The 26949-nt window shown below is 42.0% G+C and overlaps 1 protein-coding gene across 8 annotated transcripts in view; it reads left to right on the top strand.

Annotated features, from left to right (window-relative positions):
• arhgap17a (Rho GTPase activating protein 17a) overlaps positions 1-26623 on the top strand; it is a 33400-nt gene extending 6777 nt beyond the window's left edge. The window contains exons 2-22 of one of the 8 annotated variants that reach the window (XM_031748899.2): positions 1431-1470; positions 9378-9482; positions 9689-9721; positions 10146-10222; positions 10945-11056; positions 11627-11703; positions 11891-12008; positions 12664-12732; positions 12914-12995; positions 14714-14841; positions 17217-17328; positions 17613-17694; positions 18081-18161; positions 18259-18372; positions 18584-18675; positions 19993-20140; positions 20344-20622; positions 21432-21580; positions 22055-22594; positions 22696-22715; positions 24270-24401. In XM_031748899.2, the coding sequence (XP_031604759.1) occupies positions 1431-1470; positions 9378-9482; positions 9689-9721; positions 10146-10222; positions 10945-11056; positions 11627-11703; positions 11891-12008; positions 12664-12732; positions 12914-12995; positions 14714-14841; positions 17217-17328; positions 17613-17694; positions 18081-18161; positions 18259-18372; positions 18584-18675; positions 19993-20140; positions 20344-20622; positions 21432-21580; positions 22055-22594; positions 22696-22700 (2443 nt within the window). In that variant the 3' untranslated portion in view covers positions 22701-22715; positions 24270-24401. Of the gene's footprint in view, positions 1-1430; positions 1471-9377; positions 9483-9688; positions 9722-10145; positions 10223-10944; positions 11057-11626; positions 11704-11890; positions 12009-12663; positions 12733-12913; positions 12996-14713; positions 14842-17216; positions 17329-17612; positions 17695-18080; positions 18162-18258; positions 18373-18583; positions 18676-19992; positions 20141-20343; positions 20623-21431; positions 21581-22054; positions 22595-22695; positions 22716-24269 lie in introns of all 8 variants that reach the window. The other 7 variants (XM_031748895.2, XM_031748896.2, XM_031748898.2 and 4 more) reach the window with 7 other exon arrangements.
• Positions 26624-26949: the final 326 nt, after the last annotated feature.

The raw sequence follows: 26949 nt of genomic DNA, 5'->3' as shown, positions 1-26949 counted from the left end.
TTAATTAAAATTATTCTAGACATTAAGTCAACCTTTAAACAGGAGAGTCAAGTTACTTGTTTGTCGGCACAAATACAGAGTAACCAAGTGGCACAAGGGTGTGATCTGTAGGAGTGTTGCAATGAAGGGACAAGTACTTGATTTTTAAGATCAGGACCACACCAAGAGCGCTCCAGCATGTACACTAGACCAAAACATGGATTGCGTACTGTGGTTTTGTAATCGCTTTTTGCATGTGTGTGTGTGGGGCTCGCATTTTTCCACATCTATGTTGAAGTCTTGTCTGTGGGTTATTAGATGTTTTACTGTGGCTTTCCTCTGGAGAGCATCTTTCCATTCATCTCAGATTCCAGATTATTATGGTTTGGAGTCTTTAACTCCCCCAAATCGCCTCCAAAAACATAAATAAATAAATAGATTACACTATTTGTGCGTCTTTCCTTCGGACCCCAAACCTATGGTCCCTTCTCTGTCAGTCTGTTTCTCCTCGCTCCCTGCCTCTGTGTTGTAATTGAAAGCAGCTGTGTGGAGGTTACCATAGTTCATAGAGAGCAGTTTTTGGAGGAGGGCCCAGGAATCGTTTAGAGCTCAAATCTCCCAAAATTCAGGCAAATGACCGTCTTCAGTTGGAGGACTGAACCTGCACTTGGAAAAGTTTGCACAATAATTGGGCACAAATGCATCAGTGTAGACTACTTAAATGTCATGCCTCCCTTGCTTGACTCAACCATTTATTAGTTCATCCCTAGAAATTCAGATGTTGGCTAAAATACAGCACTTATGCATTGATAGTATTGCTTGTATGAGCTTAATATAACTATGGCACACAAGGAAAAAAAAATGACAATACAGCAGGCAGTAAAGTGTCCCTTCTCTCTAACAAGAAGCCACCACCCTGTGTGAAGGCGTTAACAAGCAGTCTGAGGTGTGCCTGTGTTTTCCCAGCCTTCTCTCTTTAAGTGAATCTAATCTGTCTGACCTCTTCAAGTCCAACTATTAGTTTGCTATTAATAGTTCAGGCAGAGCAGGGCTGCATGCTGTGCGCATGAAGACATGAGTCTGAGCTCCTGCAGCTTAAGGAAATCAAGGCTAGTTGAGCAAACAAGAAAGAAACAGAAAGAGTAAACAGAAACACACCTTCTGTATTGTTGCTCATTTTATTCAGTTTAAGGACACACTGAAGTTTGAAGAGAAACATGACTTGCTTGACTGCTTGAGCCATGGAAACAAACTAAAAAGATCAACACACTCTTTCAACATTCCCACAGATTCCAAGGGCACAGCTTTGATTTTAATTTAACTGTGGAAGCCAGCGTTTCAGGGTTAACGTCATTTCCCTCAGATATTTTTCAAAGTGTATTGAACCACTTATCTACCGTCATCTGTCAGTGCTAATTTGTGCTCTCTTGTTTTTTTTTTCTCACCCACAGAGCAGAGAAAACAGAAGTCCTCAGTGATGACCTCCTGCAGGTAAATCATTAATCGGACACAGTAGAGCTCTGACCAGCTCTCAATGTGGGTGTATGTGTCAAGCAGGGGTTGCAGCTGGTTGTGCCATTGTGTCTGTGTTCTGTATGAAATCAGTTTTTATTTACATCGCTACATTTCAAATATTTGGAGCAGGTTAATTGATGGCATGTTCCTCAATAAGGAACCAGGAGTGCTCTCAAATGCACTGAGTATTGAATCCAGCACTCCACTGTGGTGTTGACACTGAGCTTGAGCTTATCGTCTGCTGAAATTTCTAAAGTATTCTGTAGTAGTGTATAACTGATTGTCATTAGTATTAGATGTACAATGCTGTGGAAAAGTCTTGAGTGACCCCTCATTTCTTTATGTTTGGCAAAATTAAAAAATACATGCAGTGCTTTCTTGAAATATCTTATACATAAGGCTGCTGCCGATTGGGAACCACAAATTTCACTTTGGGATTCATCACTTGTTGCCACTGACTTTGTGTCCTTGTGTAATCTGGCATACCTTTGCCTTTTCTCCTTGTTTCCCTTCCCCACAAATGGCTTCTTGACAGCCAAACTAAAATTGATACCATTTCAGATTCTGCTTTAGCAAACAGTAACTGGGTCATCTGAAGGTCCAGATGTCTTTCAGGTCCTGTGTACTTTCTGTGCTGGATTTTGTTCTGTCTCTTAAGAACATGAATTTGCTCTAGATGGTTTTTACACCTGCCAACTTCTTCAACAAGTTAAAAAAAATTTATCTGAAAATGGGCATCTACAAGGACTGGATAGATAATGACTGAAACCAAACCAGAAACACTGCAAGACTTTCAGAGGGGCTGGAGAACCGTTGCTCAAGACTTTCTCAGCCTCAGCAGATTGCTTCAGTTGCTGCTTCATGCAACAGTTACAGCCACAGTGTAGGACGGATCGCTGTCGTAGGAACTCTAACTCAGCAGCACTCAGACTGTACAATACCCACACAAGATAAATACTGTTTAAAAGCACATGTATATTTTATCACTCCCACTGCACTTTACGTACAAAATCTTGGTGTATTCTGGCTTTTTTTGTGCAATATTTTTGTTATTTCTTTTTTCTACTTTTATTTTTCTAATATAGCTCTAATTCGCCCTTTCTTCCTGTCGCTTGTGCAGCTGTAACAAGTGAATTTCCTCAGTGTGGGATTAAATAAAGTCTATGTTTATGTCAGTTACTTTTCTTGTCTTCTAGGGTAGTCACTGGCAGCACTTTGCTGTTGACTTGTCGGTATTATGAAGTGACAAGCCAGGACATGAATTTAAACCACGGAAGCGTTAATTTTTAACTTAAAGAGTGACTTCACTGAGTACTGTAAAAGCTAGCAAAGAGTGCAAGTTGTCATGACAAATGCTGGGTGAATAACAGTATATCAGTGCATTCATTTGAGTAGTACTTGTGTAACTCATGTGGCTGTTGCTAGTAGAGGTGAGAGTCACCAGGCACCTCGCGACACAATATTATTGTGATTTTTAACATTTTGAGATATGCTGAGTATTGAATAACATATAACATCTATAGTACTGAATATTGTAATAACATATATTGCAATTTATCACCTTTTTAAAAAAACTGCTTTGTCTATATCTGTTTTAAACGATAAGATACAATCATCTCACTTTGGCTATTTTTTCCTGCAAGATGAGGTTGTCAAGCACACCATCACTGTCCATAAATGTCAGTCAGTCTGCAATTGAATGTTGCAGTCAAGTTGGCAATTACATGCAATCTATTTCTGATAATATAGCAATTACCTGTGATAAGTCTTGTGTTGTCTGTTGCTGCCTACAGAGACAGAAGTTCCCAACACCCTCACGTTCCAGACAACCATTTAGTCACCACAAGCTGCAGTCAGTCACAGAATATGTAAAAATTCAGCCACTGATTTTTGTAGATTCAAGGAGGTTGCTGTCTTGTTTTTACTCGTGTGACAGCTTTGTTAGGCTAAGTATGTCCAGTGTTGAATGGTTTTACGATTAAGCTGATTTAATGTTTACTTGGGTAACGTTAATGTGAACGTGCTTGAGATGAGCTCTCTTGTTTGTAATATTCCCATCGTTTTTTTATTTATTTCATAAAAGAAATTCAAATACTACATTGATAAAATATCACCTTGCTAAATATTGCAATACTATGATCTATCAGTTTCTTTCCACCACCCCATTGCTAGCAAAGGGTTGTGAAGCACATGCAAAGTACTTCTGAACTCTGCGTGCAGAGCAGCAGATATATCTTCCCACCAGAATCTGTTTGCTGCCTCTAAGCTGATCTGAGGCAGACAGCAGGTGGGGCTGGGTCAGAATATTGCCTGCTCAGCAAAGACATTCCAGCAGTGAACATGGTCTATAAACGTTCAAGGAAGCTCGGCTGCCTTTGCACTACTTCCTGCAAAGAGATGCAATGTCCAACACCCTCTATTATTTTCATTGGTCTCTCCACTGTCACCTTATATTGCAGATTATCTAAACCAACAGCACTGACAGAACAGTAAACGAGAGATGGTGGACGTGAAAATGAAGTGAGCCTCATATGGACAAAATACACATTTGAGTGACAGCTAGAACATCAGATTCAGAGCCAGCTGGACTTATTATAATTCAAGTGGACAACAGTGGTGACTTTAACCGCTTGGGGTGCTTTTTCACTGAAGAAAGGAAGTTATATTTTTCTGACAATTGACTTTGACCGCTCCTCAAAGACACTGTTGTTCTACGTCTGCCTGGAAAACAGCTGTTGTTTTTCTGGAATCAGTCTCTCAGGTCTTTCTGATAAAGAAAAAAAGGAGTGAGTCACTCAGAGATGGCGACTCAGTCACCTTTAATTCCTACGACAGCGGTTTTCACTTCTTGTCTCGAAACACAAATTCTCTGTTCGTTTCTTAGTAAGTTGAAAACCTACAACTTTTGTGTAGTCCTAATGTTTTTGCAGAAGACAGTTTAATTTGTTGTGGTACATACTTGTGCCATCTTCTGCTAATACCCAGTGATAATTTATAATTTCCAGAAATGCTTTTGATGCCACCTACTGTATAGCCGCTACAGCAACAAATACTGTGCTTTGGCAGTAGATGTGTTGAGTATTGTTAATGTCTTATTTCTCTCAAGGGCTTTCTGAGCACGACTTAAAACGCTTACTTAAAATAAAAAGAAAAACTAAAAACAGTTACTGGGAACAGTAATGTAGTCAGATACATTAGCTAACGTAATGATTGTCTATACACTTAATAAATATCCGCTGAGGTTCTAATACGTGCCCTCCACTAATCATAGATTTATCTGTGTCTTACTAATTAACTGTAAGATGAGACTTGTCGTTGCTACTTGTGTCTTGAGAAATTTCATAAATGCATAAAACAAGACGTTGTTTGGATGTACTGTATAGAGCTAAGTGTGGCCACATCAAAGCAGTAAGAACATTCTCATTGCATCTTTGTATCCAAGCAGTGAGTAGAAAGAATTCTCATGCATGTTTTTGTTTTTTATACTGTCATGTTGCACACCTTGCTGCCCATTTGCAACCACTGTAACTCATTCAAAATCCCACTGGTGTAATATGGATAAACAACAAGTAAAGATAAACCAGTACTCCAGTGTTTTAGATCCTTAAATAGCTTCCAGTTAAATATTGAGTTTAAGTCTCATTAGAGATAGATGTCATAGATGTGTTTGCTTAGTACATCCCCAATAGGAACAAGGACCAGTGATAACAATAATGACCACTGTAAGTACCGGCAAGTATTCTCAGTAGTTTATTTTGCTCCAGTCCACTCATAAAATCCAGTTAAAGCCTGCATGTTGGCATGGTAACCCATTAGTGTTGACTCAAACCTACATTAGACCAAGGTGGACAGTTTGTTCCTGAGTGTCTGGCTCGAGATAATCGAATTCCCTACGTAATCACTGCTTATTATTAATCTGCTATTGTGCCTATGTTCATGTTTAACTTATTTTTGTCTTTATTAAATTTGTCCGTAATATATTTGGTTTTAATTAATGGCACTTTGATTAATCTCTTTATGTAATAAGGGATGATGGAAGTACTGCCTGAGAAGCAGCTTAGAATAGAACAAAATAGAATAGAAAAGAATAGCTATTTATTCGTTATACATGTAGAACAAAATTATGGTTGCTCAACGCCAACTGTGCAGGAATAAAATATCAATGATAAGACAGCAGGCAAAAATAACAAACGGGAAATGTACACAATCAAGAAGAATATATGCAAAACAAGAGAAAGGCACACAATGCAGAACAAAGTGCAGTCAGGTTCAAAAAGTATTTGGACAAAAGCATAATCTTTTTTTTTTTTTCCGCCTCTGTACACCACCACAGTGAGTTTGAAATAAAACATGGTGTGATTGAATTGCAGACATTCAGAACCATTTTTACATGTAGTCCCACATTTCAAAGGGTTCGGATGGATAAAATTCCTTTGGAGTCTGTGACTGTCTCAAGTCAAGAGCCCATGGACGTCACTAAATGCTGTGTTTCCTCTCTTGGGATGCTCTGCCAGGTCCTCAGCTGCTGCTTGTTTGTGGGCCTTTCTCCATTCTGTTTTGTATTTAATAACTGGAAAGCATGCACTGTTGGACTGAGATCACATGACTCAGTTGGCTATTGAAAAGATCCCACTTCTTTGCCTTGAGAAACTCTTGCTTTTGCTGTAAGCTTTGGGTCATTACCCATTTGCACTCTGAAGTGTTGTCCAAGCAGTTTTCAGGATTTGGCTAAAGCTGAGCAGGGAGTACAACCCTGTGCACTTCACAATACATCCTGCTACTTCTATCAGCGGTCACATTATCAGTATATCTTAGTGACGTAGTTCCAGTGGCAGCATTACATGCCTCCACCATGTTTGATGGGTGTTGTACTATTGCTTCAGATCATGAGCTGTTTCTCTCCTTTTCCATCTTTTCAGTTGTCAGTCCAGTACTTATGAAAACTAACCAACTCTTTACAGTCAGCTTCTTTCTTAGCTCGATTGCCTTAAAGCGGTTCTGTGCTTGATCCTCCAAGGTGGGAAAGAGTCGGCCAGCATTCCTGTCCCAGCTGCCTGCCCATTTCTACTTCTCTGTATATAGCATCAGGCAGTCCACATGGGTACTGCAGAAGTACTTCAGAAATATCGTGTTGCCAGTGTAATAAGTTTGGAGCCACCTGTTTGAACGCTTCTGTCATTGATCCCTCCTGCAAACAAAGAATATTTTGTTTCCCATCCAAGGCTTACTGAATAATTCCACCCTTAATGCGTCATCTCTTGCTATTTTTTGCTCTTTCAGGACATGTTCAGACATGTTAACATCATTTCTCTTAGGAACCAATAAATAAACACATCCACTGTCTGTCTTTTTCCTCCCTGTCTGTCCTACATATTATTGGGATTCCCTTTCCTATGACGCATCATGGGATTGACCAAGTATTGACCTCATCACACGGCAGGAGGGAAAAAAACCACGCCCCTCTGCTTTTCAGCTTCTTTTCGGATCTGCTGAGACTCCTTGGGATAATTTATTCTTTCTCTGGCCCCACTTTCTAACAATGTAAGGAAGAAGGTTCCTGCCATGTAATCCAAACATTTCCCATACACCCACACAGGAATTTAGGCCCTTCTAGAGCATAGGGAGGGGAATCCCCTGAATGGTTTTGTACCAGGCACTCAATGAACTGGTTCTAATCACTGTTCCCAAGCCTTTAACGCGTGCATCCTTGTGTTCATGTGTGTGTTTTGGTTAGATTGTATTTAAACCAGCTGTTTTAGGAATGCCGGGGGCCACCGGGGGTCGGTACTGACGTAAGAGCGCGAAGAGAGGGGAGGGGCAGCACACGGAGGCGGATATCTGCTGTGCAGTTCCTGCGTTCCGACTCCATTCTGTTTTTGGAACACAATTGTGCGGTATTTGGTTTATCCTCCTCCTGAATTCGCCTCCCTCCATTTCTGCTCATGTTACCGTCTAGATCTCAGTGTTCCCCTTTATAATTGGAACATCTCGTAAGTGCATGTTTATCGCTTTGAGACATTTATAGAGTTCTGATTTCTCACTTCAGTAGAAACCTGTTCTGTGAAGTTGCTTTTCCATTTCTCACAAGTAAGGCCAACTTACTTACAGTTCCTTGCGTTGTCACGCTGTGCTCACCAGACTTCTAAGTACATGTGAACAGTAACTCGCCATCAGCACTTCCATTCACGGGTTAGCGACAGTCGGCCTAATGTTGACGCTGACCATCGCAGTCAGACACCTGGCACGACAAGGACAGTGAATAGTGACCCTGCAGAGTTTCAGTTGGCCTCTGTCCTTCAGCCTGAATAGCTGTAACTTCAATCAATGACAGTATTATATCTGGTGTCAGCCTGAAAGCACAGAGTGGATCTGTGGAGTCAACCGAGTAAACAGGAGAAAGTCTGTGTAATCAAAAAAGCCTTTTCAAAGCCAAAGAGCTGCTCGCCATGGGTCACATCTCGGTGGGCGCTGCTGTGAAGACATTTCCGATGAGTCACGTGTTTCGAAGATAACATTCCAGCGTTGCTCCGCAGGAGCAGGCCTTATCAGTCACGCTTGAACTTTGACCCCTGACCCTGACAAGGCCATCACAAATCATATTTCTGCATGGACCGGGAGCTCATTAGCCCTCAGCTGGGCGCTCTGCCATGTTGGGTTTTGGTGACAAGTTAGTGGGGTTGGTGAGATTAATCTAAAGTTCATTAAAGAGGCTGGTTATACTTTTCCTTTTACAGTGGTTGACACTAGTGTTGTTGATACTACGTTTAGTTTTTGCACAGGCCAGTACAGACAATAACATCAGTGACAGCACTATTAAATTGTCTAACACAGTGCTGGATGTACAGTAACATAACTGTAATGTATTTGTGACACATTTCAAGTGTCTCTTTAGGTAGTGCAGAGATGAGGAAAATAGTTTTGTTGTCTGAGGTCGTGCTGTGCTTTTGGTTACTTGGCATCATATTTCCACGCTATCAGAGGTTGGCTGCGACTGTTTGTCTAGTCGCTGATAGACTTCCTCAGCTTCAGTCTGGAATTTCAAGAGAAACACGATTCTTTTTAGACACAAATAACTACTAATCAGTTGAGTTGACAGGTTATGGGCAGGACTCCTCACGATTGCTGCCTAACTGCTGCATTAACATTATTATTCTATTATTAGCCACAGCCTCTATCGGGTATAGTGAATGTTTGGGATTTAATATGTGCACTTTCCAGGTTACCTTAAAGTGTTGCAAACATACGCTACTTCTTCTGCTAGTGGGGGGCAGAGCTGTGTCAAGTTGTGTATCAGCTGAACTTTCTCTCTGTCTCTGAACTAAAATCTTCATTGCTGCGTTCCAGTTACCTTGGAAGTTGGGTGTCGGTCACTTCTGAGTTAGTTAGCTTGTGGCTCTATATAATGTCAGTGACAGCTAATATCCCTCTCATTGGTTCTGGCTGTGATCACTGCAGACCCACCCAGCTGCTGTTTAAACCTTCTGTTTGTAATGGGCAGCCAATCAGAAGATAAATTCAATGTAGGCAGGTAGAGGATGATGTGGTGGCTCATGAGTCATGTGAAGTACTCTAAAGGAGTCCCTGAGCCTGGTTCTGCTGGTTTCTCCTTCCCATTGTCACCAAAGTGCTTGCTCATTGGGTTTTTCTCTGTTGTGTTATTGTAGGGTCTGCCTTACAATATAAAGCGCCTTGACACGACTGTTGTTGTGATTTGGCGCTGTATAAATAAAATTGAATGGGATTGAGTCCAAAAAAAAAATATGGATGTCTCCTTTTCTAATTGTGATAAAGTATAACATTTGTTGAGTGTTTGTCTTCTCTTTCTACCTCAGCAAAAAGCTCTCTTTTTGCCTAAGATCTCTTCTTGTATGTCTTGTGCACAGATCGAACGGCGCATGGAGCTGGTACGCGTGGTGTCCCACAACACACACAAAAAGATGGTGTCGTGTCTACAGGGACACATCGGTGCAGAGGCAGAGAAGAGACATGTAAGCCATCAAGTTTGTGGCTATAAAACCTGTTAAAGCAAATCAAGCAGCTGTTCCAGGATTTAGCTTTTCCTCCCACACACGTCGGGTTCTTTTTTATTTATATGTGTTTTTTTCCTTGAATGTGTCCACAGTAGGAAGCACAATCTATAATTTCTCTTTTGTTTTGTTTTTCTACCCTACACCACCCAAAATATCCACCTCAGTCTGTACCACGCCTCTATACAGGAAATGGTCAGGTAAAAGCACTTACTCCACTTCTCCAATCCTCAGCACCACTTGCTCCATTTCCCATTTCCAGCATCTGTCATCTTCATTCACTATGCATGACACACTCGTCTTTGGGGATCCTCTCGATTAAAAACAGGATGCTGCACACACATCAGTGCTTTTTCACTGATGTAAATCATAGAACTGTAAAAATAAACTGTCATTTAGCAGACGTGTCACTTCCTTAGTTTTCGTCTTAAATTGTTTTCGTCTATTTTTTCCCTCTTCTGCTCAAAAAGCCCGCTTCCTCTTTCTGAATTTACACTTGATATGTTCAATGGAAAGTCCTAAACAGGTTTTCCATTGGCTTGACCTTGTATGCAGAAGTTCATGTGTTTGTGCACCCGCATCTAATCACTGTTTGCATTTTTTCCTCCACTAAACACACAACAGAAAAAGCTTCCCCTCACGGCACTGTCCCAGGCAATGACTGAAGGTGGAAGCCAGTTGGGAGAAGATTCCTTAATAGGGTGAGTGTGTGATTGATTGACACACCAGAAATCCAATTGCCTTGTCTGGGCAACAGTTGCCGATATAGAGCAGACGCACCCCAGAGAGTGTGAAATGCAAGGTCTCACATTCAGGGTAAGCGGTCTTCCCGGTTCTGTTTGTCTGTCAGGGACTTTCAGCAGTTCCCTTACAGAAGAATCAGATCAGCTATTCTGGCGCTCATACGCAGAGTAGTTGAGGATCTAGAAAGTAGATGTCTACAAATCTACACTGCAGCTATGAGTCTGGAGAGAATAAGAAAGGGGAAGTATGACAGTCTGCTTGCACATGTGATTCATTCATGACAACAGTTTTATTGATATCTGGAACTCGCTGTTTCTCGTGTCAAGGCTTATAGGTTTCATATCTTGGAAAACTGCAGCTCAAAACTGATTCACTCGTAGATAAAGTGTCACTAGGTCACTTTGTGCTCCTGGCTTTGAGCGGCTAGAAATGATGACATCACAGTGACCTGGTTTTGTTCTCAGCTGTTGGCTGTGGACAGATGAAGGGCTGGTGACGCAGACTGTGGTCCTTCTGTGTTGTTATGTAAATTCCATTTTGCAAAGAACACGTGTGATTACACTGGTTACAGAAGACCTAACATCCACATCCGTTAGTGCGGATGTGTTAATGAGGCATATGTGTGACTTTGCTTGATTTTAACAGGCCTGACTCTCTGTCTTCATGTGCTTGTCAATAGGAAAATGATGGAGGTGTGCGGAGATGCAGAGAATCGCCTGGCATCAGAGCTGATGCAACATGAGCTGCAGATAGAGAAGGACGTTCTGGATCCACTCAGCCAGTTAGCCGAGGTCAGAAAACCTATGCATTAATATTAACTTAATATAAAGAAGCAGCTTTTTGAATGCCTAAAATAGCAGCAGCACCCATTTTTCCACTTTAACTGGTGTCATTTATACTTTATATGATTTGTTTTCTTTTGCTTTGTGCTGCCCAACTCCAAATGAACGAAAGCTTTTTAGTAAAAAGCAGCTAGTTGCTAGTGCAGTGACCCATTATGGTGATTTTCCTGTGTTTTTTCAAAACATCCCGGCCCTCATAACACTAGCCAAAGTATCCGTGTCCTAGATACTGAACCCCGAGTTGCTCCTGATCCATTCACCGGAGTGTGAATGTTGGATAGTAAGCACTTAGGCATAGAAAAAGTGCTTGTGTGGATGAGTGAATGAGACGTGTTTTTTAAAGCTGTTCTGAGTTCCTAACTAGAGTAGAATAGTGCTATATAAGAACCAGTCCATTTAACAATTACCATATTTTATTCCACCTCTAATCGTCATGCAGGAAAATCAGTGGCAGTGCCTTGCAGGTCTTCTTCATTGGTATATTTTCTTAAGCTTGGTGTGTTTTAACCATTCATGTAGGTGGAAATCCCTAACATCCTGAAGCAGAGGAAACAGCTGGCCAAACTGGTGTTGGACTATGATTCTGCCAGAGCAAGGTGTGTCTACAGCTCAGTGTGGCTGAATGTCTTTCTGCTTGTTAGGCGATGCATTCTAAAATACCTGGAACTGCTAACACAGTACCATAAATCAAATTTATTCACAGGCATTAACTTTTTTACAGTGCCCACATTTCAGATTGCGGTCTGCATTTCCTGCTTTTTCCTCTTTCCTTTCCGTGTTCAGATGGTTGCAGGCAACCAAGTCAATAATCTCAGGAACAAACACTCAAGCACTGACGGCCAAGGCTGACCTACTCAAGGAAGAGATGGATGAGGCCATGAACAAAGTGGAGCTTTGCAAGGTAATCTTTACTGATTCATTTCTGCATGTCTATATCAAGGCAAACTACCAGTCATGTCCAATCAGGACCATATCGAAGCAAAGCCACTTGGAAGGTCATGACCTGATTGATAATGTAACTCAACTGATGCCATTAAATTTAGACGATTTTATTCATGGCTACTTGTTGTGTTTGATACTATTTAGGCTTAAAAGTGATCACATAGCAGAGTTAAAGTGATCTTAGTAAAAGAAACTGGAAATAAGCTTGGGAGTAAACTCATTAGAGCAACAACTGGACATTCCAAGACTCTTGGAATGGCCGGTTTGCTGACGCACGCAAACTGACTCTGTCCTGTCAGCTCTCTGTGTGTTTGTGTGCATCTACTGAACTGAGTCACTGGTGACTTTAGTGTCATGGCTCCATGATGTGTTTTTCTGTCCAGGAAGTACAGAACTTTCTGTAAAATGTAGGATTTATGAGTCGTGTAAAGCTTATCCGGCCACTGACGCCTGAACTTGTGCCACCTGAAGCACTTTTTCATTTGAGGGATGACACTAGTAGATATGATCCTCTTTAAATAGCCTTACTAATTCCCCTGTTTTCCCTTATAAATGATAACTTAACATCATCTTTATATATCTAACATCATGCCTTTTTGTTTCTTCTACAACAGGATCAGCTTGCTGCCGACATGTACAGTTTTTTCTCAAAAGAAGGCGACTATGCCCACTATTTCGTAACGGTGAGTTCACTGTGTCAACAAGCCAGCGCTGTTGTTGCATGACTTTCCGTGGGAACGTTCACAGCTGCAGAGTAGCCGTGGGGCGGATGCTTGGCAAGCTGTTTGTATTTACTTTGCTGTCATGTACTTTACTGCTCTTATTATTCTGCTTACCCCGGTGTGTGTCTCTCTGTTTCTGTAGCTCTTAGAAGCTCAGGCAGATTACCACAGAAAGTCTCTCACTGTTCTGGAGAGTGTCTTGCCAACCATCCAGGCTCAGCAAGGTATAACATATGCAAACATGCTTTAAGCACACACACCTGTTTAACACAAAATAGTGCAACGTTGTTAAGGAAAAAAAAAAAAAGCACTTTCCCAGGCATAACATGTGAACCTCCTGTACCTCCCCAGCAGCAACCTCTGTTTTACTTGTTTTTTTGGCTCCCCCTTTAAAGATCTACTTTCCACAGAAATTTACTCATATGTGTCCTGACTTGTAATGAGGAGAATCAGGTTTTCATTCTCAGCTGACTCAAGAAATCCAAAACCGCTGCTTTCAGTTACATCCCGCCAATCTGTTTTTCTCCCCCACTTGTGGTCATTGTTAAAGGTACAGTGTGTATAATATCACCACTAGATGTCAGTAGATTACAGATTGCGGCCAACTGAATTCTGTCTTCTTACCCCGTCAAATTCGAGTGCATAATCTTAACGACGCTGGCCGCTCTAGGACAATCACTTGGCCTCTTTCTATTACTGTTTATTATAACATATTTGAATATTATCAACACTTAGCAATAGATCAGGAATAAAATGAAATGGATATGTGTTAATTACATATTTTGGAGTATTTTACCTATTAATTCAATTCAATTCAATTTTATTTATATGGGGCCAAATCACAACAGAAGTCGCCTCAAGGCGCTTTATATTGTACAGTAGATAGCACAATAATACATACAGAGAAAAACCCAACAATCATATGACCCCCTATGAGCAAGCACTTTGGCGACAGTGGGAAGGAAAAACTCCCTTTTAACAGGAAGAAACCTCCGGCAGAACCAGGCTCAGGGAGGCGCGGGGCCATCTGCTGCGACCGGTTGGGGTTAACTCCTCCTAGCTACGGTGGCCGTTTTAGGACAAACAACTCTGGCTGCCGTTCATCTGTAGTGAGTGTAGGCGGTCAGTCCACTGTTTACCTCGTCTATTCACGGGGAGAGGAGGAGACTGCAGAACTTTGCGAAAGGTATCCAATGCAGTGTGATGAGTCAGGAAAGCTCACTTAGCTGTTGTTGTTGAAGATGGCGGGGCTTCAACCATTCTGTGCCCGATTCTTTGTATATTTAATGGGTTAATTCTAAGTTGTTGGAAAATGTAATAAATAATCATATTTATGAGTACAGTATTTTTCTTTTCTATTAAATAAACTCTAAAATGACTGACTGTACCTTTAAAGGGTTCCTGACATTAAACAATAGTGCTTTACTCTCTGAATATTTTAGGATTGTGATGTCTCCTCTGTTTGTTTTCATCTTGCTCTGCACTCTTTAGCTGTGTCTTGTTCAAGGAGTTTGTTTTTTCTGCATTAAACACATGTGGTCTTACACAGACTAGCCTGGTCTCCCAGCATGTGGCAATGACTCATGAGCTGCACACACACCCACCTGGTTTTGCAGCGCCCCACACCACCCAAAAATTCTTTCCCCGGCCCTCCCTCTGTACTTGCCTTTAAGCTCACGTGCTCGCACTCGCTCATAAACGCATAAAAATGACAGAACAGTCACTTCTGCTGGCTGAGAGCATGTGGTTATTATTTGGCGACACCCTGTAGGGGGAGTCAAGACTGTTTTTTTTTTTTTTTAAAACAAAATGGCCCAAGGCCTTACTCACACTGAATGTATTTTACAATTATAATAATCTGGTCTCTTTTCATGTGTTTCTAATTCCACTCTTTGCTCCTTTCTTCTCCTCTCTATTTATTATTAATTCTCTTTACTTTCAGATTCATGGATGGAAAAGCCTGCATTTGGCACTGGTTTAGATGAACACCTGAAGAGGAGTGGGAGGGAGATCGCTCTGCCAATAGAGGCCTGTGTCATGATGCTTCTAGAGACGGGCATGAAGGAAGAGGTAAGGAAGTTATAGACTGCGTGGCAGGGAGTGAGGACGAGATAAAACAGAACAGGGACCGTATCAAGGCACTGATTGAAATTTAAGTCCTTTGGATCATCGAAGTAAGATATACAGTCACCAGATACTTTCAGTTAAACCTTGTTAGTAAGTGGTTGCTTTATGGCAGAGATTCGATAAGGTGCTCGCAACCTTCCTCAGAGATTTTGGTTCATATTGACATGATAGCATCACATAGTTGCTGCAGATTTCTTGGCTGTACATCCATGATATGAATCTCCCATTACACAACATCCCAAAGGTGCTCCATTAGATTATGATCTGGTGACTGTGGGGGCCATTTGAGTACAGTGATGTCATTGTCATGTTCAAGAAACCAGTTTGACATGATTTGAACTTTGTGGCATGGTGCATTATCATGCTGGAAGCAGCCATCAGAAAATGGGTACACCGTGCTCATAAAGGAAGGTCAGCAACAATACTCAAGCTGTGGCATTTAAACAATGTTCAGTTGGTACTAAGTGGCCTAAAAATATCCCTCAAACATTACACCACCACCATGAAACAATGTTGTTTACATCCGATTCACCATCCAAATGTTGCAACAGAAAACAAGACTCATTGGACCAGGCCGTGTTTTGCTCTTATGAAATGTAGCCTCTGTGTCCCGTTCTTAGCTGACACGGTGGTACCGAGTGTGGCTTTCTGCAGCTGTAGCTCATCGGGTTCAAGGTTCAGAGATGCTCTTCTGCAGGGACTGGTTGTAATGAGTGGTTATTTGAGTTACAGTTGCTTTTCTGTTAGCATGGTTGTGCCATTCGACTTGTGGCACTGTGGTGGAAAATGCCATCAGATCAGCAGTTTCTGAATTACTCAGACTAGCCCATCTGCCACTTACACCACCTTTCTTCCAAATTCTGATGCTTCATTTGACCTTCAGCGGGCCATCTTAATCATGTCTATGCGCCTAAATTCTTTGATTTGCTGACTTATGATTAGATATTTGCTTTAAAGGGCAGTTAAACAGTATATAAGGGAGCAGCCCAAAGCAGCTTTAAAAGAGTTTCCATTTTTGTCTTGTTGCTGTTTCGCTTGATTAAAATGTGCTCGTCCATTTGTTAATATCGGTTGGAAATAGTGCTATAAAGCCAGGAGGTCGTTGTCATCTCATCTTGCAGAAACCTGTAGCATGTATCAGCTGCATAACTATGGTGATTAGTGCTGTGCTGTCTCATAGGGTTGCCAAGTGGCAGCATGCATAATGAGAACAGTAACTGATCGAGACAACTGCCCCGTGCAGTACCACAGGAAATGTCATGACTGTTTGACAGCTGATCTCCAAAGGTGCTGATATATGATCTGAACCACTCAGAAACATTATTGGAAAAACGTAGACGCACTGCTCCAGAGAGTGAGCGAGGATTTTGGGATCGGTCATGTTAACAGCTGCACTTCAGCCAAATAATATCAGACTGGAACCTATCAGGGATGACATATCGCTTTAAGAAAGCACAGACTTCCATGTTGTTCTTTTATTACTCAGTGTCCTAGTGTCTAAGTTTGATTTCTATAAGAGGTTTTAGTACAGCCTCTTTTTAATGCTTTTGATAAGTTGTCGATGCTCGTTTTAGAAATCAATTCTTATCTAGTTTGATGAGCTTATTAGCTTTTTCTTTATTACTCGTTTTAACCAGTGAAGTGAAAGTATTGCTGGCATTTTAATTAGAAGTGACATGGAGCAGTAGCTGGCATAAACGGGTCGACTGGTCATTGAGAAAACTGAAACTAAGCTTTTAATTGTTTGTTTACACGAACATCTAAGGAGATGGGCAAATTGCGAATGATTTTCCGTAACGCTGTTCCAGAGAAATGGTCGCCATGTTATGGTGAACGCGATGATTTATGAAATGTTTACGTCTCCACCCTGATACAAATTTAGAATACAATGTGCTGGGACGTGCTCGTCTCCTGTCCATAAATCAGAAGGTTTTGTTTCCCCCGTGATTGTGCAAAAAGGGAGGGAGGGAAGAGGGCAAGTGTTAACTCCAAAGCACATTATTTGTTTCCCAATTCATTCCCCTGTGAGTCCAGTCTGTGTCATTATGGTGTGAAGACAGCCTTTGTTTATGTGTCAAAGTAAATAGCTCGCTATGTGTGACTGGTGGGTGTGTTTGTTTGCCTGCTTTAAGGTTTCATTATGTGCAGCTGGCAGAGGGAGTATACGTAGTGGATACAGAGTCCGTCTGTAACTGTGTGTGTGTGTGTGTGTGTGTGTGTGTGTGTGTGTGTGTGTGTGTGTGTGTGTGTGTGTGTGTGTGTGTGTGTGTGTGTGTGTGTGTGTGTGTGTGTGTGTGTGTGTGTGTTGTGTGTGTCAGGGTCTATTCAGAATTGCAGCAGGGGCATCCAAGTTAAAGAAGCTAAAGGCGGCGCTCGACTGTTCCACTTCACAGCTGGAGGAGTTCTACTCTGACCCCCACGCTGTCGCTGGTACGTTCCAAACCAGCACCGTTCTTCAGCTGTTGTATCTCTCAGTATAAAATTTGGACCAAAATCTGAAAAGCAAGCAAATATTTGCTGTTTATTATAATTAATGTTTCTTTCGAACTTTGTATTTTCTTCTTCATATTTCAGTGACAAACTCAGGGATAGGTCAATTTCACTCTTCACGATTCTAACTGATAAATGACATAGCAGCTCGATTTTATTTCAGCTACATTTTTGCCTGTAATAGTGTTTTAAAATGAAAATATTGTGCACATGTGTGGTTACAGGAGCACTAAAGTCCTACCTGAGGGAACTCCCTGAACCTCTAATGACCTTCCAGCTTTATGATGAATGGATCCAGGCATCCAGGCAAGGCTCTAAATAGTCCTGCTGAATCTATCTTTGCACAGCACATTACAGATTCAAGTTTTACTTGCCATTCATTTTTTTCCTGTTCATTCATAAATAAACATGTAGTCAAAGGTTTTTAATATACCTCTGTATCACCTTTTCTTTAAGTTTCCTGTATAATGTGAGAAGGGAGACTGATGACAAAAACTCTCAAATGAATTTGATAAGAAAAAAAAAAGCAGGGTAGTTTTAAATTTGCCATGTGACACCTATAAATAATTTCATTTTAATGCTTTTATTTCGGTGCATTTGAAATATATATTTTTTATGGATATTTTTGGCTTCTTAGGTCTTCCATAAGTAATGAGCTGCTGTTATTTATCTACTTTCTTCTATCATTCTAGTGTGTCAGACCCAGACAAACGGCTCCAGGCGCTCTGGGTTGTATGTGATAAACTACCAAAGAACAACAAAAACAACCTGAGGTCAGTCGCTGAAACCTACATAGGGGCTGATTTTGCTTCTGTTTCCTCTGTCGTGTGAGACTATTCTCACCTCTCTGCCCTTCGTGTTTTCTTTTAGGTATCTGGTGAAGTTTTTAGCCAAACTGGCTCAGGAGAGCGAGCTGAACAAAATGACTCCTAGCAACATTTCTATTGTCCTGGGACCCAATTTGCTCTGGGCCAAGACTGAAGGGTGAGCGGGCAAGACAGAATAATCTGTTGTAGTTTACTTGTCAGTCATGTTTAAAACAAGAGAGATGTAACAGTGTCTGGGAGGTCAGAGCCTAGTCTAGGGTGGTGAAGAAAACGTAGAAACGATAGTCTGTTATTTGAGCTTATTTCAGTTTATCCCTCATTATGTCAGAAAGCATCTAATTTTTGCACATCTATGTATGCACACCCAGGAGTCTGGCTGAGATGGCTGCAGCTACCTCTGTGCACGTGGTGGCCATTGTTGAGCCCATTATCCAACATGCTGACTGGTTCTTTCCTGAGGGTAGGTCTTGGGTTTCCTCTATAGCTGCTTATTTTCAGTCTGACCTTATTTACCTTCTTTGTAGCCATTAGTCCTATCAGTATATGAGGGAGTCATGGTGAAGGCAGCTGATATTGATTGCCTTGCAAGGCCGATAATCAGGAGTGAATGGGGACTGAGATAAGATGACCAAGGTCAAACAGTTTTTTGTACTTTAGAGGCTGGCTGGAAGATGTCTTTTATTGAATGTCATATACATAGAAGTTGCTTTAAACACTCACCATATCCAGTGAACTGAAGAAATAAATGAAAGTAAAACTCCCTCTTACTGTTAATATGTAACAGAGTCAATAGTTTGCATACTGGGTTAAATAAACACAGGCCCCCACTAATATTTGGTGTACTCTCCCGTAGAGAGTCACACCTCGACCAGGTGCTTTTGGTGGATTCGAGAATATCCCAAAGACTTGAGCACCCAGTTCTTGTTTTATAAAGTCATTAAGGATGGATGCTGTGCAATCATTGCACCCTGGAAAAAAACTGTTCAACAAAATCATGAAAAGCCAGAAATTACCATAACATTTATACCCATGTTGGATGTAAGTAAAGTTCTGAGACAGCTGCATATTTGTCTTGGGTTGCACAGGCAGGTTAAAGCCTCTCTTTTAGTCTCTGTTGAGGGCCTGTATCTTAGGCAGAGATGATATATTACTAGTGTTGCCATAATTGAGCATCTCTGGTGCACATACAGAGAGGGATGATGAGACAGTGGGAGCTATCACCTCACAATAATAAGGACTTTGGTAAATTGCTGACTCTGTTTGTGGAAACTCCTTTCACAGTCTTTAGACAAACACTTTCAGGCAAATCTTTGATTCTTAATTCTGTTCAGTTACATTTGAATTATGTGTTTTCGAGCAGCTTGTGAAGGGTTTTTGGCACGTTCCAGCCTAGTATAAACTGAATAATAGGCTAATGTTTGTGTCAGAATAAACAAAGTCAACATCTGTCATCTGGCAACATCTGCTTCTTCTTGCACATAAAAATGAGTGTTTTCGGCTTGTTTTCTGTGTTTCAGTCTAACAAGCTTGGATAATGACCCGAGACCTCCATGGTCTTGTTCAGTTAGGTTCTCCCTCTATCACAGGTCACAGCTAGCCTAAAGTAAAGAATGCAAACGTGGATTGATTGAACTTTCTGTGCATTACAGTGAATAACGTTAAATTTACGTTAAATTGTTCTTTTGCTGTTTATTTAACCAAAAGGGGGCGCTATAACACCCACCTGCACTCTTTCTTTACACAGTTTAACCTGTTTTTCTTAACTGTGTTTTTATAGACGTGGAGTTCAATGTTTCTGGCATGTTTGTGATGCCCACACCTGCATCCAACCACAACAATCACTTAGATTATGACTCTGGCACCATTGAAAGGAAGAGACCTGGCAGCATGGTGGGACCAGAGAACGACACAGGGCGCAAAGACAAGTAATCCTCCAGAAGTTGCTCACTGATCACTCTGATTAATTTGTGCCTTTTAATCCAGCTGCTTTCTTATGCTTCTAGATAATGTTGGTGTAAATAATCCGGTCACTTTTCTCGTTATGCCGTGGTGATTCTGCCCTAATCATGAATCTCTTTTGGTGGTTTTTGTTTCTCTCCTTCACCGTCTCCCTGCTATCCCTGTGTAGTACCACTAACAAGCACTCGGACCACACCCTTCGTAGAGGCAGTAACACTTTAGGTAGAAAGCAGCACACTTCACCTGCTTTCCAGCCTCCTTTACCCCCCGTGGAGGCTCAGGGACAGGGACACGGGGCCGGGCAGGTTCCCCAGGCCTCGGCTGAGCCCCAGTCACAAGCTTCACCTGGGGGTTCAGGGTCTGATCCTTTCCAGCAAAGTTTGGCACAGGGTCTTGCTGCTCTTGCAGCTGCTCAGCAGCTTCTAGCCCAGCACACAGAGGAGCTCAGGTAAGAGGTGTTTCCCTGCATCTCTGCTGCTGGTGGCAAAAACGTAGCATGCCTTACAAGCACACATGCATGCTTTTATGTTTTCAGAGTTCAAACTGCAGGAAGACATTAGTGAATTGTCGGTAAACACACAACGTCAGTCTGATTAGTTGCATAAAGTGGAGAGGTTTATTAATGCATGGCTCACTGGCATCTCACAGACACCAGCTCTTCTCTTGGTCACCGTAGTTCAGCTGGTGGTTTCTCTAACAAAACCACAAGTTTTCTTACGCCACCACCAGTTGCAGCTATGCAGACGACTCTGAAGTCAGCCCACTGAAATGGCACAACAATGGCCTCTGTCATTCCACCAACAGTCGCTCTGAGGGCCTCTTGACTTCCCATCCCTCTGCTTTCCTCCCCAAATCACTAGAATCAGCAGGAAACTCGCACTAACTGGCTCAAACTGCTTTGAAAAGCCTGGACATTGGCGCCTGTTATGCAAAGACTGAACGAGTGTCTTTGATTTAGTTGCTGAAAAGACAACATTCATTTTCAGACAGATGACACTATTCAGTTCAGCGTTTTTGGCTCTACAGACTCCACTGGGAAAGCAAATTTAGATGAGCCTCCCAGATTATATTTGTGGCACATACTATGCAGCACAGGAGAGGGGTTTGCTACTACTAAAATAAATCTGGATCTACTTTAATAGCTCTTAAAAACATTCAAGGCTGGATGCTGTTGCATATGTGCTACTCAGTTTCAACCAACTTGATGGTTTAAAGCTTTTTTTTTTTTTTTTTGGTGTGTGTGTTCTTTCTCTTAAGCAGCCCAAAGCTACGTGACTCTACATCCACCCCAACCCCTGCTCTCCAGAGGAATGGCTCTGGAGGAGGCAGCCAGGCTGCTGGCCAGCTGGGCACTGGAACCCCTGGGGCTGGATCCATGGGGCCCAGTCCACATATGATGCGCAGAGGTAAGAGTCTACACCCTGAAGTGGTGCAAAATATTAGTCATTCATTGCTTAGAAATACTAATTAAATAAAGATCTAAATATGTTTAGGACATCGGTACAGCTTCTGCATGGGTTGAATTCCCATAATTCCTCCCTCTGAATAGCCAGACCCATGCAAACAGACTTTAAGGTGAGACCATCACTGTTTGCATGGCTCTTGGAGATGGTATGAGATTGACGGCTAGTGAAAAATTAAGCCAGTACCCAAGTCCCAAAAAATTACAGTTCCTCTAATGGGCCACTTCAGGTTCCAGCAGCTACTCACAATCGATCAGGGAATGCACGTCTTTCCCTCATGACCTGTGGTTGGCAGAAGGTGTCTAAGCCTGTGGGACTGGGGCCTAGATTTTCTTATACAGATGGATATAGTATGTATACTTTTGGACTTTTATTTATGTTTCCCCCCAATAATGGCAGTTTACCTTTTGCTTCCAGGTACCAAGAAGCAGGCTCCTGCTCCTCCCAAACCCACAAACCCTCCACCCAGTCAGCCCTGTAATTCTGTAAACTACGCCTCATCCTCTGGCTCCTCCCAGACTTTCAGTTCCACCCCCAGACCCCTGTCTAGCCACTCGTCCACCTCTGTAACCTCCCCCACCTCACATCCAAGTGCCACACATCGGCGCCATTCGAGTAACCAGCCCCCGATCCAGGCGCCGAGCCATCCGCCTCCAGAACCTCCGACGCAGGCCAATCCCTCTGTGCAGCCCGCATCCCTCGGCCAGCCCAGCGGGGACCAGCACAGCGCCGACCCCTCACCCCCAGGAACCCCAACCCCTCCAGACACCCCTCCACCCTGCACTAACAGCCAGGATGCAGTTACCCCTCCATCCCCATCTCCATCTCCCTACCAGTCGGGCTCGCTTCCCCGGCCACGGCCTGTCCCCAAACCACGGAACAGACCCAGCATCCCCCCGCCGCCCCAACCCACCACAGTGACCAATGAGACCAACGGGATCTGCACCAAGATGATGGGTGGGTACCGTTTCTTATGTGAAGTGTGTGTAATAGTGTCATTACTAACCTAATACTAATGTACTGTAATTCTAACACTCTTCACTGTAATACCTCTGCAGGTTAAAGACACACTTGTGAGGTTTGTTGATAATTGACACTTGCAGTAGCACTCTTTTTTTTTTTCTTTTAAATATATATCATCATCACAGCCTGCCGGCTCTTTCACATCTTTTTTTTAAACCAGCTTTGATGCACGACTGTCCCATGATGCGTGATGGATTTTAGTGAGAAACCCACTTCTGATGTGAAAAGCAGATATTTGATACGGTTGCACTTGCTGCGTCCAGTCAAATGATGAGGAAGAAATCAGCAGATAATATTTGTTCCTCTTGAGATCTTTAAAAAAAAAAGAAAATGTTGTGTTTTTAAACACTCAAACTTCAATTCATCAGTTGAGTTGCAAAGTATAGAGGGAATATAGCCTCACTGATCTTTACCAACTTACAGCGGGCCATTCATTCGAGTCATTGAGACACATTTCACCCCACGTTTTCTAAGCACCTCCCGCAGGTTGGATTGGTTAAATGTCCTCTTCTTCTGTACCATACAGACTTTGCTAGCTACTCCAATATATAAAGAAATACCTGAAGGTGAAACACGAATCATTAAAATCTTTCCACCAAATTTTTTGGCTTATGTTTGTGCACGAGCTTTAAAAATGTTGTGTTTTTTCCATTAACACGGAAAGACACCTGACAGCTTCACACTGATGGACTCGATTAAACTGTTCACTTTATCTTCCACTGCTTCTCAAAAACATGTTTCCAGAAGTGGATGTCTCACTACGGGTAATGCGGCAGTCTGGCATCAGAGCTGTTATTGCCCACGAGTCATTTTCATCTGTCACTGTGTAATTACAAACAAAAGGGTTTGAAACTCTGATCAGCTCTTAGGCGAAGGCTTTCAAACCCTTCACTGTCCGGGAAACTCCGTTCAGATTTTCAGAAATATGAAGTGATCCGTGTTGTGGAGTTTTAAAGCTGGTTCCCCCTTTTTTTTTTTTTTTTTTTTTTTTTTTTAACGCATGTGCATCTCTAACATGCATGTTTGTGTTTCCAGTATTCAGAATCATGTCCACCCCTCCATCCACCCTCAAACACTGTAATGCCCTACTTTTATTAATTGCATACAAATGCAAATAAGAGTTTTCCAGCTAAAATGAAACAGAAACATCTTTCCAGACTTTACATTTTCTCTCTGCTTCCACTGCTTTGTTGCACTGCTGCTCCTCAGTCTCTGTTGCACAGCGCCACCTACTGGCTGGAGAACTCCTCACTTGCCAAACCTCTGCTGCAGTTTAGTTTTAATCTACGGAAAATATGACACAGTTTGACTGCTCTGCTGCAGCTTTAAGTGTTTTCATACGTCGGGCACGTGTTTGCCATTATGGCTGCTGTTTGTCCTGTGGGCATTTATCTTTTTGGGGTGTTTATGTAGAGTTTTATATGAATTCCTATGTGCATGGGAAACACATTTGCAGTCCCTTGCTAACATAAACAGTAAGTGGAGCTATCTGTTTCAGCTGTTACCACATGCATCTCCTTTTATCTAAAGATTATTTGCTATTGTGACTAAGCTTACATGTTTCCTCACCGCAACTAATCTGTCCTCCATCATCTGTCCCGCTTTGTAGATCCGGTGATTAATTTCAAAGGTTTGAGTCGAGCTTTGGTCCCCGACTTCACGGCAGTAGACCAGCAGCTGCCGACTGCCACCGCCTTCTCCTCCTCCTCCTCGCCGCCTCTTCCTAAAGACTGTGACCTGGAGAGCGAGAGCACTGTCCTATAAGGAGGCGCCTCCTCTCACACCTCCTTTAGTCTCCTCTCCAGCCCATATCTGCAGCCCTCGTATATAAAAGATGACCCTCTCCCTCTGTGCCTGGTCATGAAGGACAACAAACTAATGGCGGCCATCATGGAGGTCAAACAGCTTCCTGTCAGCAAAATACATAAAACATTTCTCCAGTCACATGATTAACCTTTGACATGCTAGTTTATTATATGCGAGCTCTATTAGTATTTATACCAACTACTACACACACACTTTAACATCACATTATTATAGGGGGTAAGCTAGCGCATTACTACTGGTTGTCTTCACTTTTATAAAAGTCATAACTACAGCTTAGTCAGTATAGTTATTGATTATATAACACATCTTTAAGCTAAAAAGGGTAAAACATCACTATAAATTAACAGAACTGAGCTGATCACAGCTCACATCAGCTAAAGGATCTCATCTGCAAGCCACTTTGCAACCCCCAGCTCCTTTGCTTCATTCTGTTTTTAATTTAATTCGTGTGTGAAAATGTTGTGCTAGGAAATCTAGAAGCAGTGATAGTCATGTAAATGCCAAATTTTTGGTTTCTTAGTCTGACAACAGAGGTAGCGTCCACATGCGATTGGTGTTTTCCACTATTTCTACTGTTGTTTAGTGCAGTTCGTGTGTCTCAGCGGCCATCGGCACTCGCTTCCCGACAGTCTTCTCGACCTCCATGATGTTGCCAGATGTGATTTTTGCAGGGAGACTGGTGATACAAAGCCTTCACCCTGCGACATGTAACGGCCCCTCTGTCTTTACACCGCACTCCCTGCAGATCAAGCTCCAGACAATCGTCAAAGAAGAGCGTAGCAGAAACGAAGGGCAGATGTTGGACCAGCACTGCTGTTAGAGACTGTGTTACAGCAATATAAAAGAGCACGGTGGGGTGGTGTATTTGGTGTGAGGTGGGGTTTTCCTGTGTGTATTTTTCAGTGTTGAACATGGCCTTAGATCAAGAAATAAATAAGTTGTATTTTTAAAAGGTGGATGGACTAGAAACCAAAACAGTTGAAGTGTAGCTGTGACTGCAGGTTTCCAGTCGTCTCAAACACTTAACTTACCCTTTTCTCCCCACTTTTATTTCTTTTTCCTCCTGCCTGTATTTATTTACCAATTTAAAACAAAAATACATTCCCTAGTGGCTTGACATCTTTAATGCAGTCTTTAAATATGCACCATGCCTTATTGGTTCCTCCCAGAACTATGAAATACGCATTTACTGTATGGGGGACGGGAGGTATTCCCTTCTAGTACTACAGTATTTCTAAGAAGCTGTGTCGGTAGCGGGTATGTTTCAGGCCGTGTCCGATAAGAAACTGTGCGCTTCTGCATTGTTCTGCAGAAGTTGTGTATTTAAATGTGTTTTGGGTTTTCTAAGCAGACGTAGCAGGGGTCGACCTGACCCTCCCAGCCTGAATGCAGTCAGTATTTTTTGCCTTTCTGTTTCTCCAGTCTATCTTAGTGTGCTCTCCGGCGTTCGCCAGGGCATTACACACAGCGGGGCTGAGCGTGAGCAAATGTAGTGAAACATCACCCTGAGCAGAAAGATGCATAAAGAGCTGATTTTGCACTTGAGCGCAGGCCAGACTCATTGAGTGGTTTTCTAGTGAACTCTGTTATAGAGGGCTTGGTTTTCTTCCCTCTCTCTGTCTTTCCCACTGAGCTGAGTGAACACGGTGCTGTGATATCTCAGTAGTGATGTGGTGTTAGATTTTTGCCAGGTCTGTTTTTGTGTTTTTTTTTATTTTAAATGGCTTTGTTGTATTTTCTGTGTAAACTTTGCTTTATTGTTATTATTATTTTTTGGCCTATGATAAATGCAGATTTTGGTTTCTAGAGAGCTGACCCAACATGGTACCAGGTGAGAAAGTCTTGGATGCTGCAGTTGCCCTGAAAAGAAGTCGAGTTGTGTTTTTCAGAGACAATCAAAGCATTACGATCCCCTCCTTTCTCTCTCTCTGCGCTCTTGTACCTTGCTGCCTTATCCTTGTGCATTGAGAGAACAAACAAATGCCATTAAACTAGAAATGATGATAATGATGCTGCATTTTTAAGTTCCATAGTTTTATATGTATGCTGTCTGGTGAGCTTAAATATGGGAAAAAACATGTAATATGAATGCTTTCCTTTCCAAAGAAAATAAACTATATGAAGAAACTATTTAAATCTGCTCCAGGTTGATTGTCTTGTGCCTCGACTCTTCTCCTGTAACAGCCTTAAAGAATGAGGGTTAAAATATTCCTATAATATGATTTTAAAAAGGGGAACAAATTGCTAATGTCACTGATTAAAAAGCTTTTTAAAAAAATGCATTAAAATGTTACCTATAAACATTTTTTTTTCTGTTGCCACTGAAGGGCTATATGCAAGTATGCTAAAACAATCAGGTTAAACTGAAATAAGATTATTTGGGTCAGTAAAATAGTTCAGTTGACTGTAGACTGAGCTGTTTAGATGACGACCATCTGCACTTTCCACGAGGAGGGTAAGCC

This window comes from Oreochromis aureus, linkage group 8 (assembly GCF_013358895.1).
Source record: "Oreochromis aureus strain Israel breed Guangdong linkage group 8, ZZ_aureus, whole genome shotgun sequence".
In the NCBI taxonomy this organism is placed as follows: domain Eukaryota; kingdom Metazoa; phylum Chordata; class Actinopteri; order Cichliformes; family Cichlidae; genus Oreochromis; species Oreochromis aureus.
Note: the sequence above shows the minus strand (reverse complement) of the source record. Positions and strands in the feature narration are given on the sequence as shown.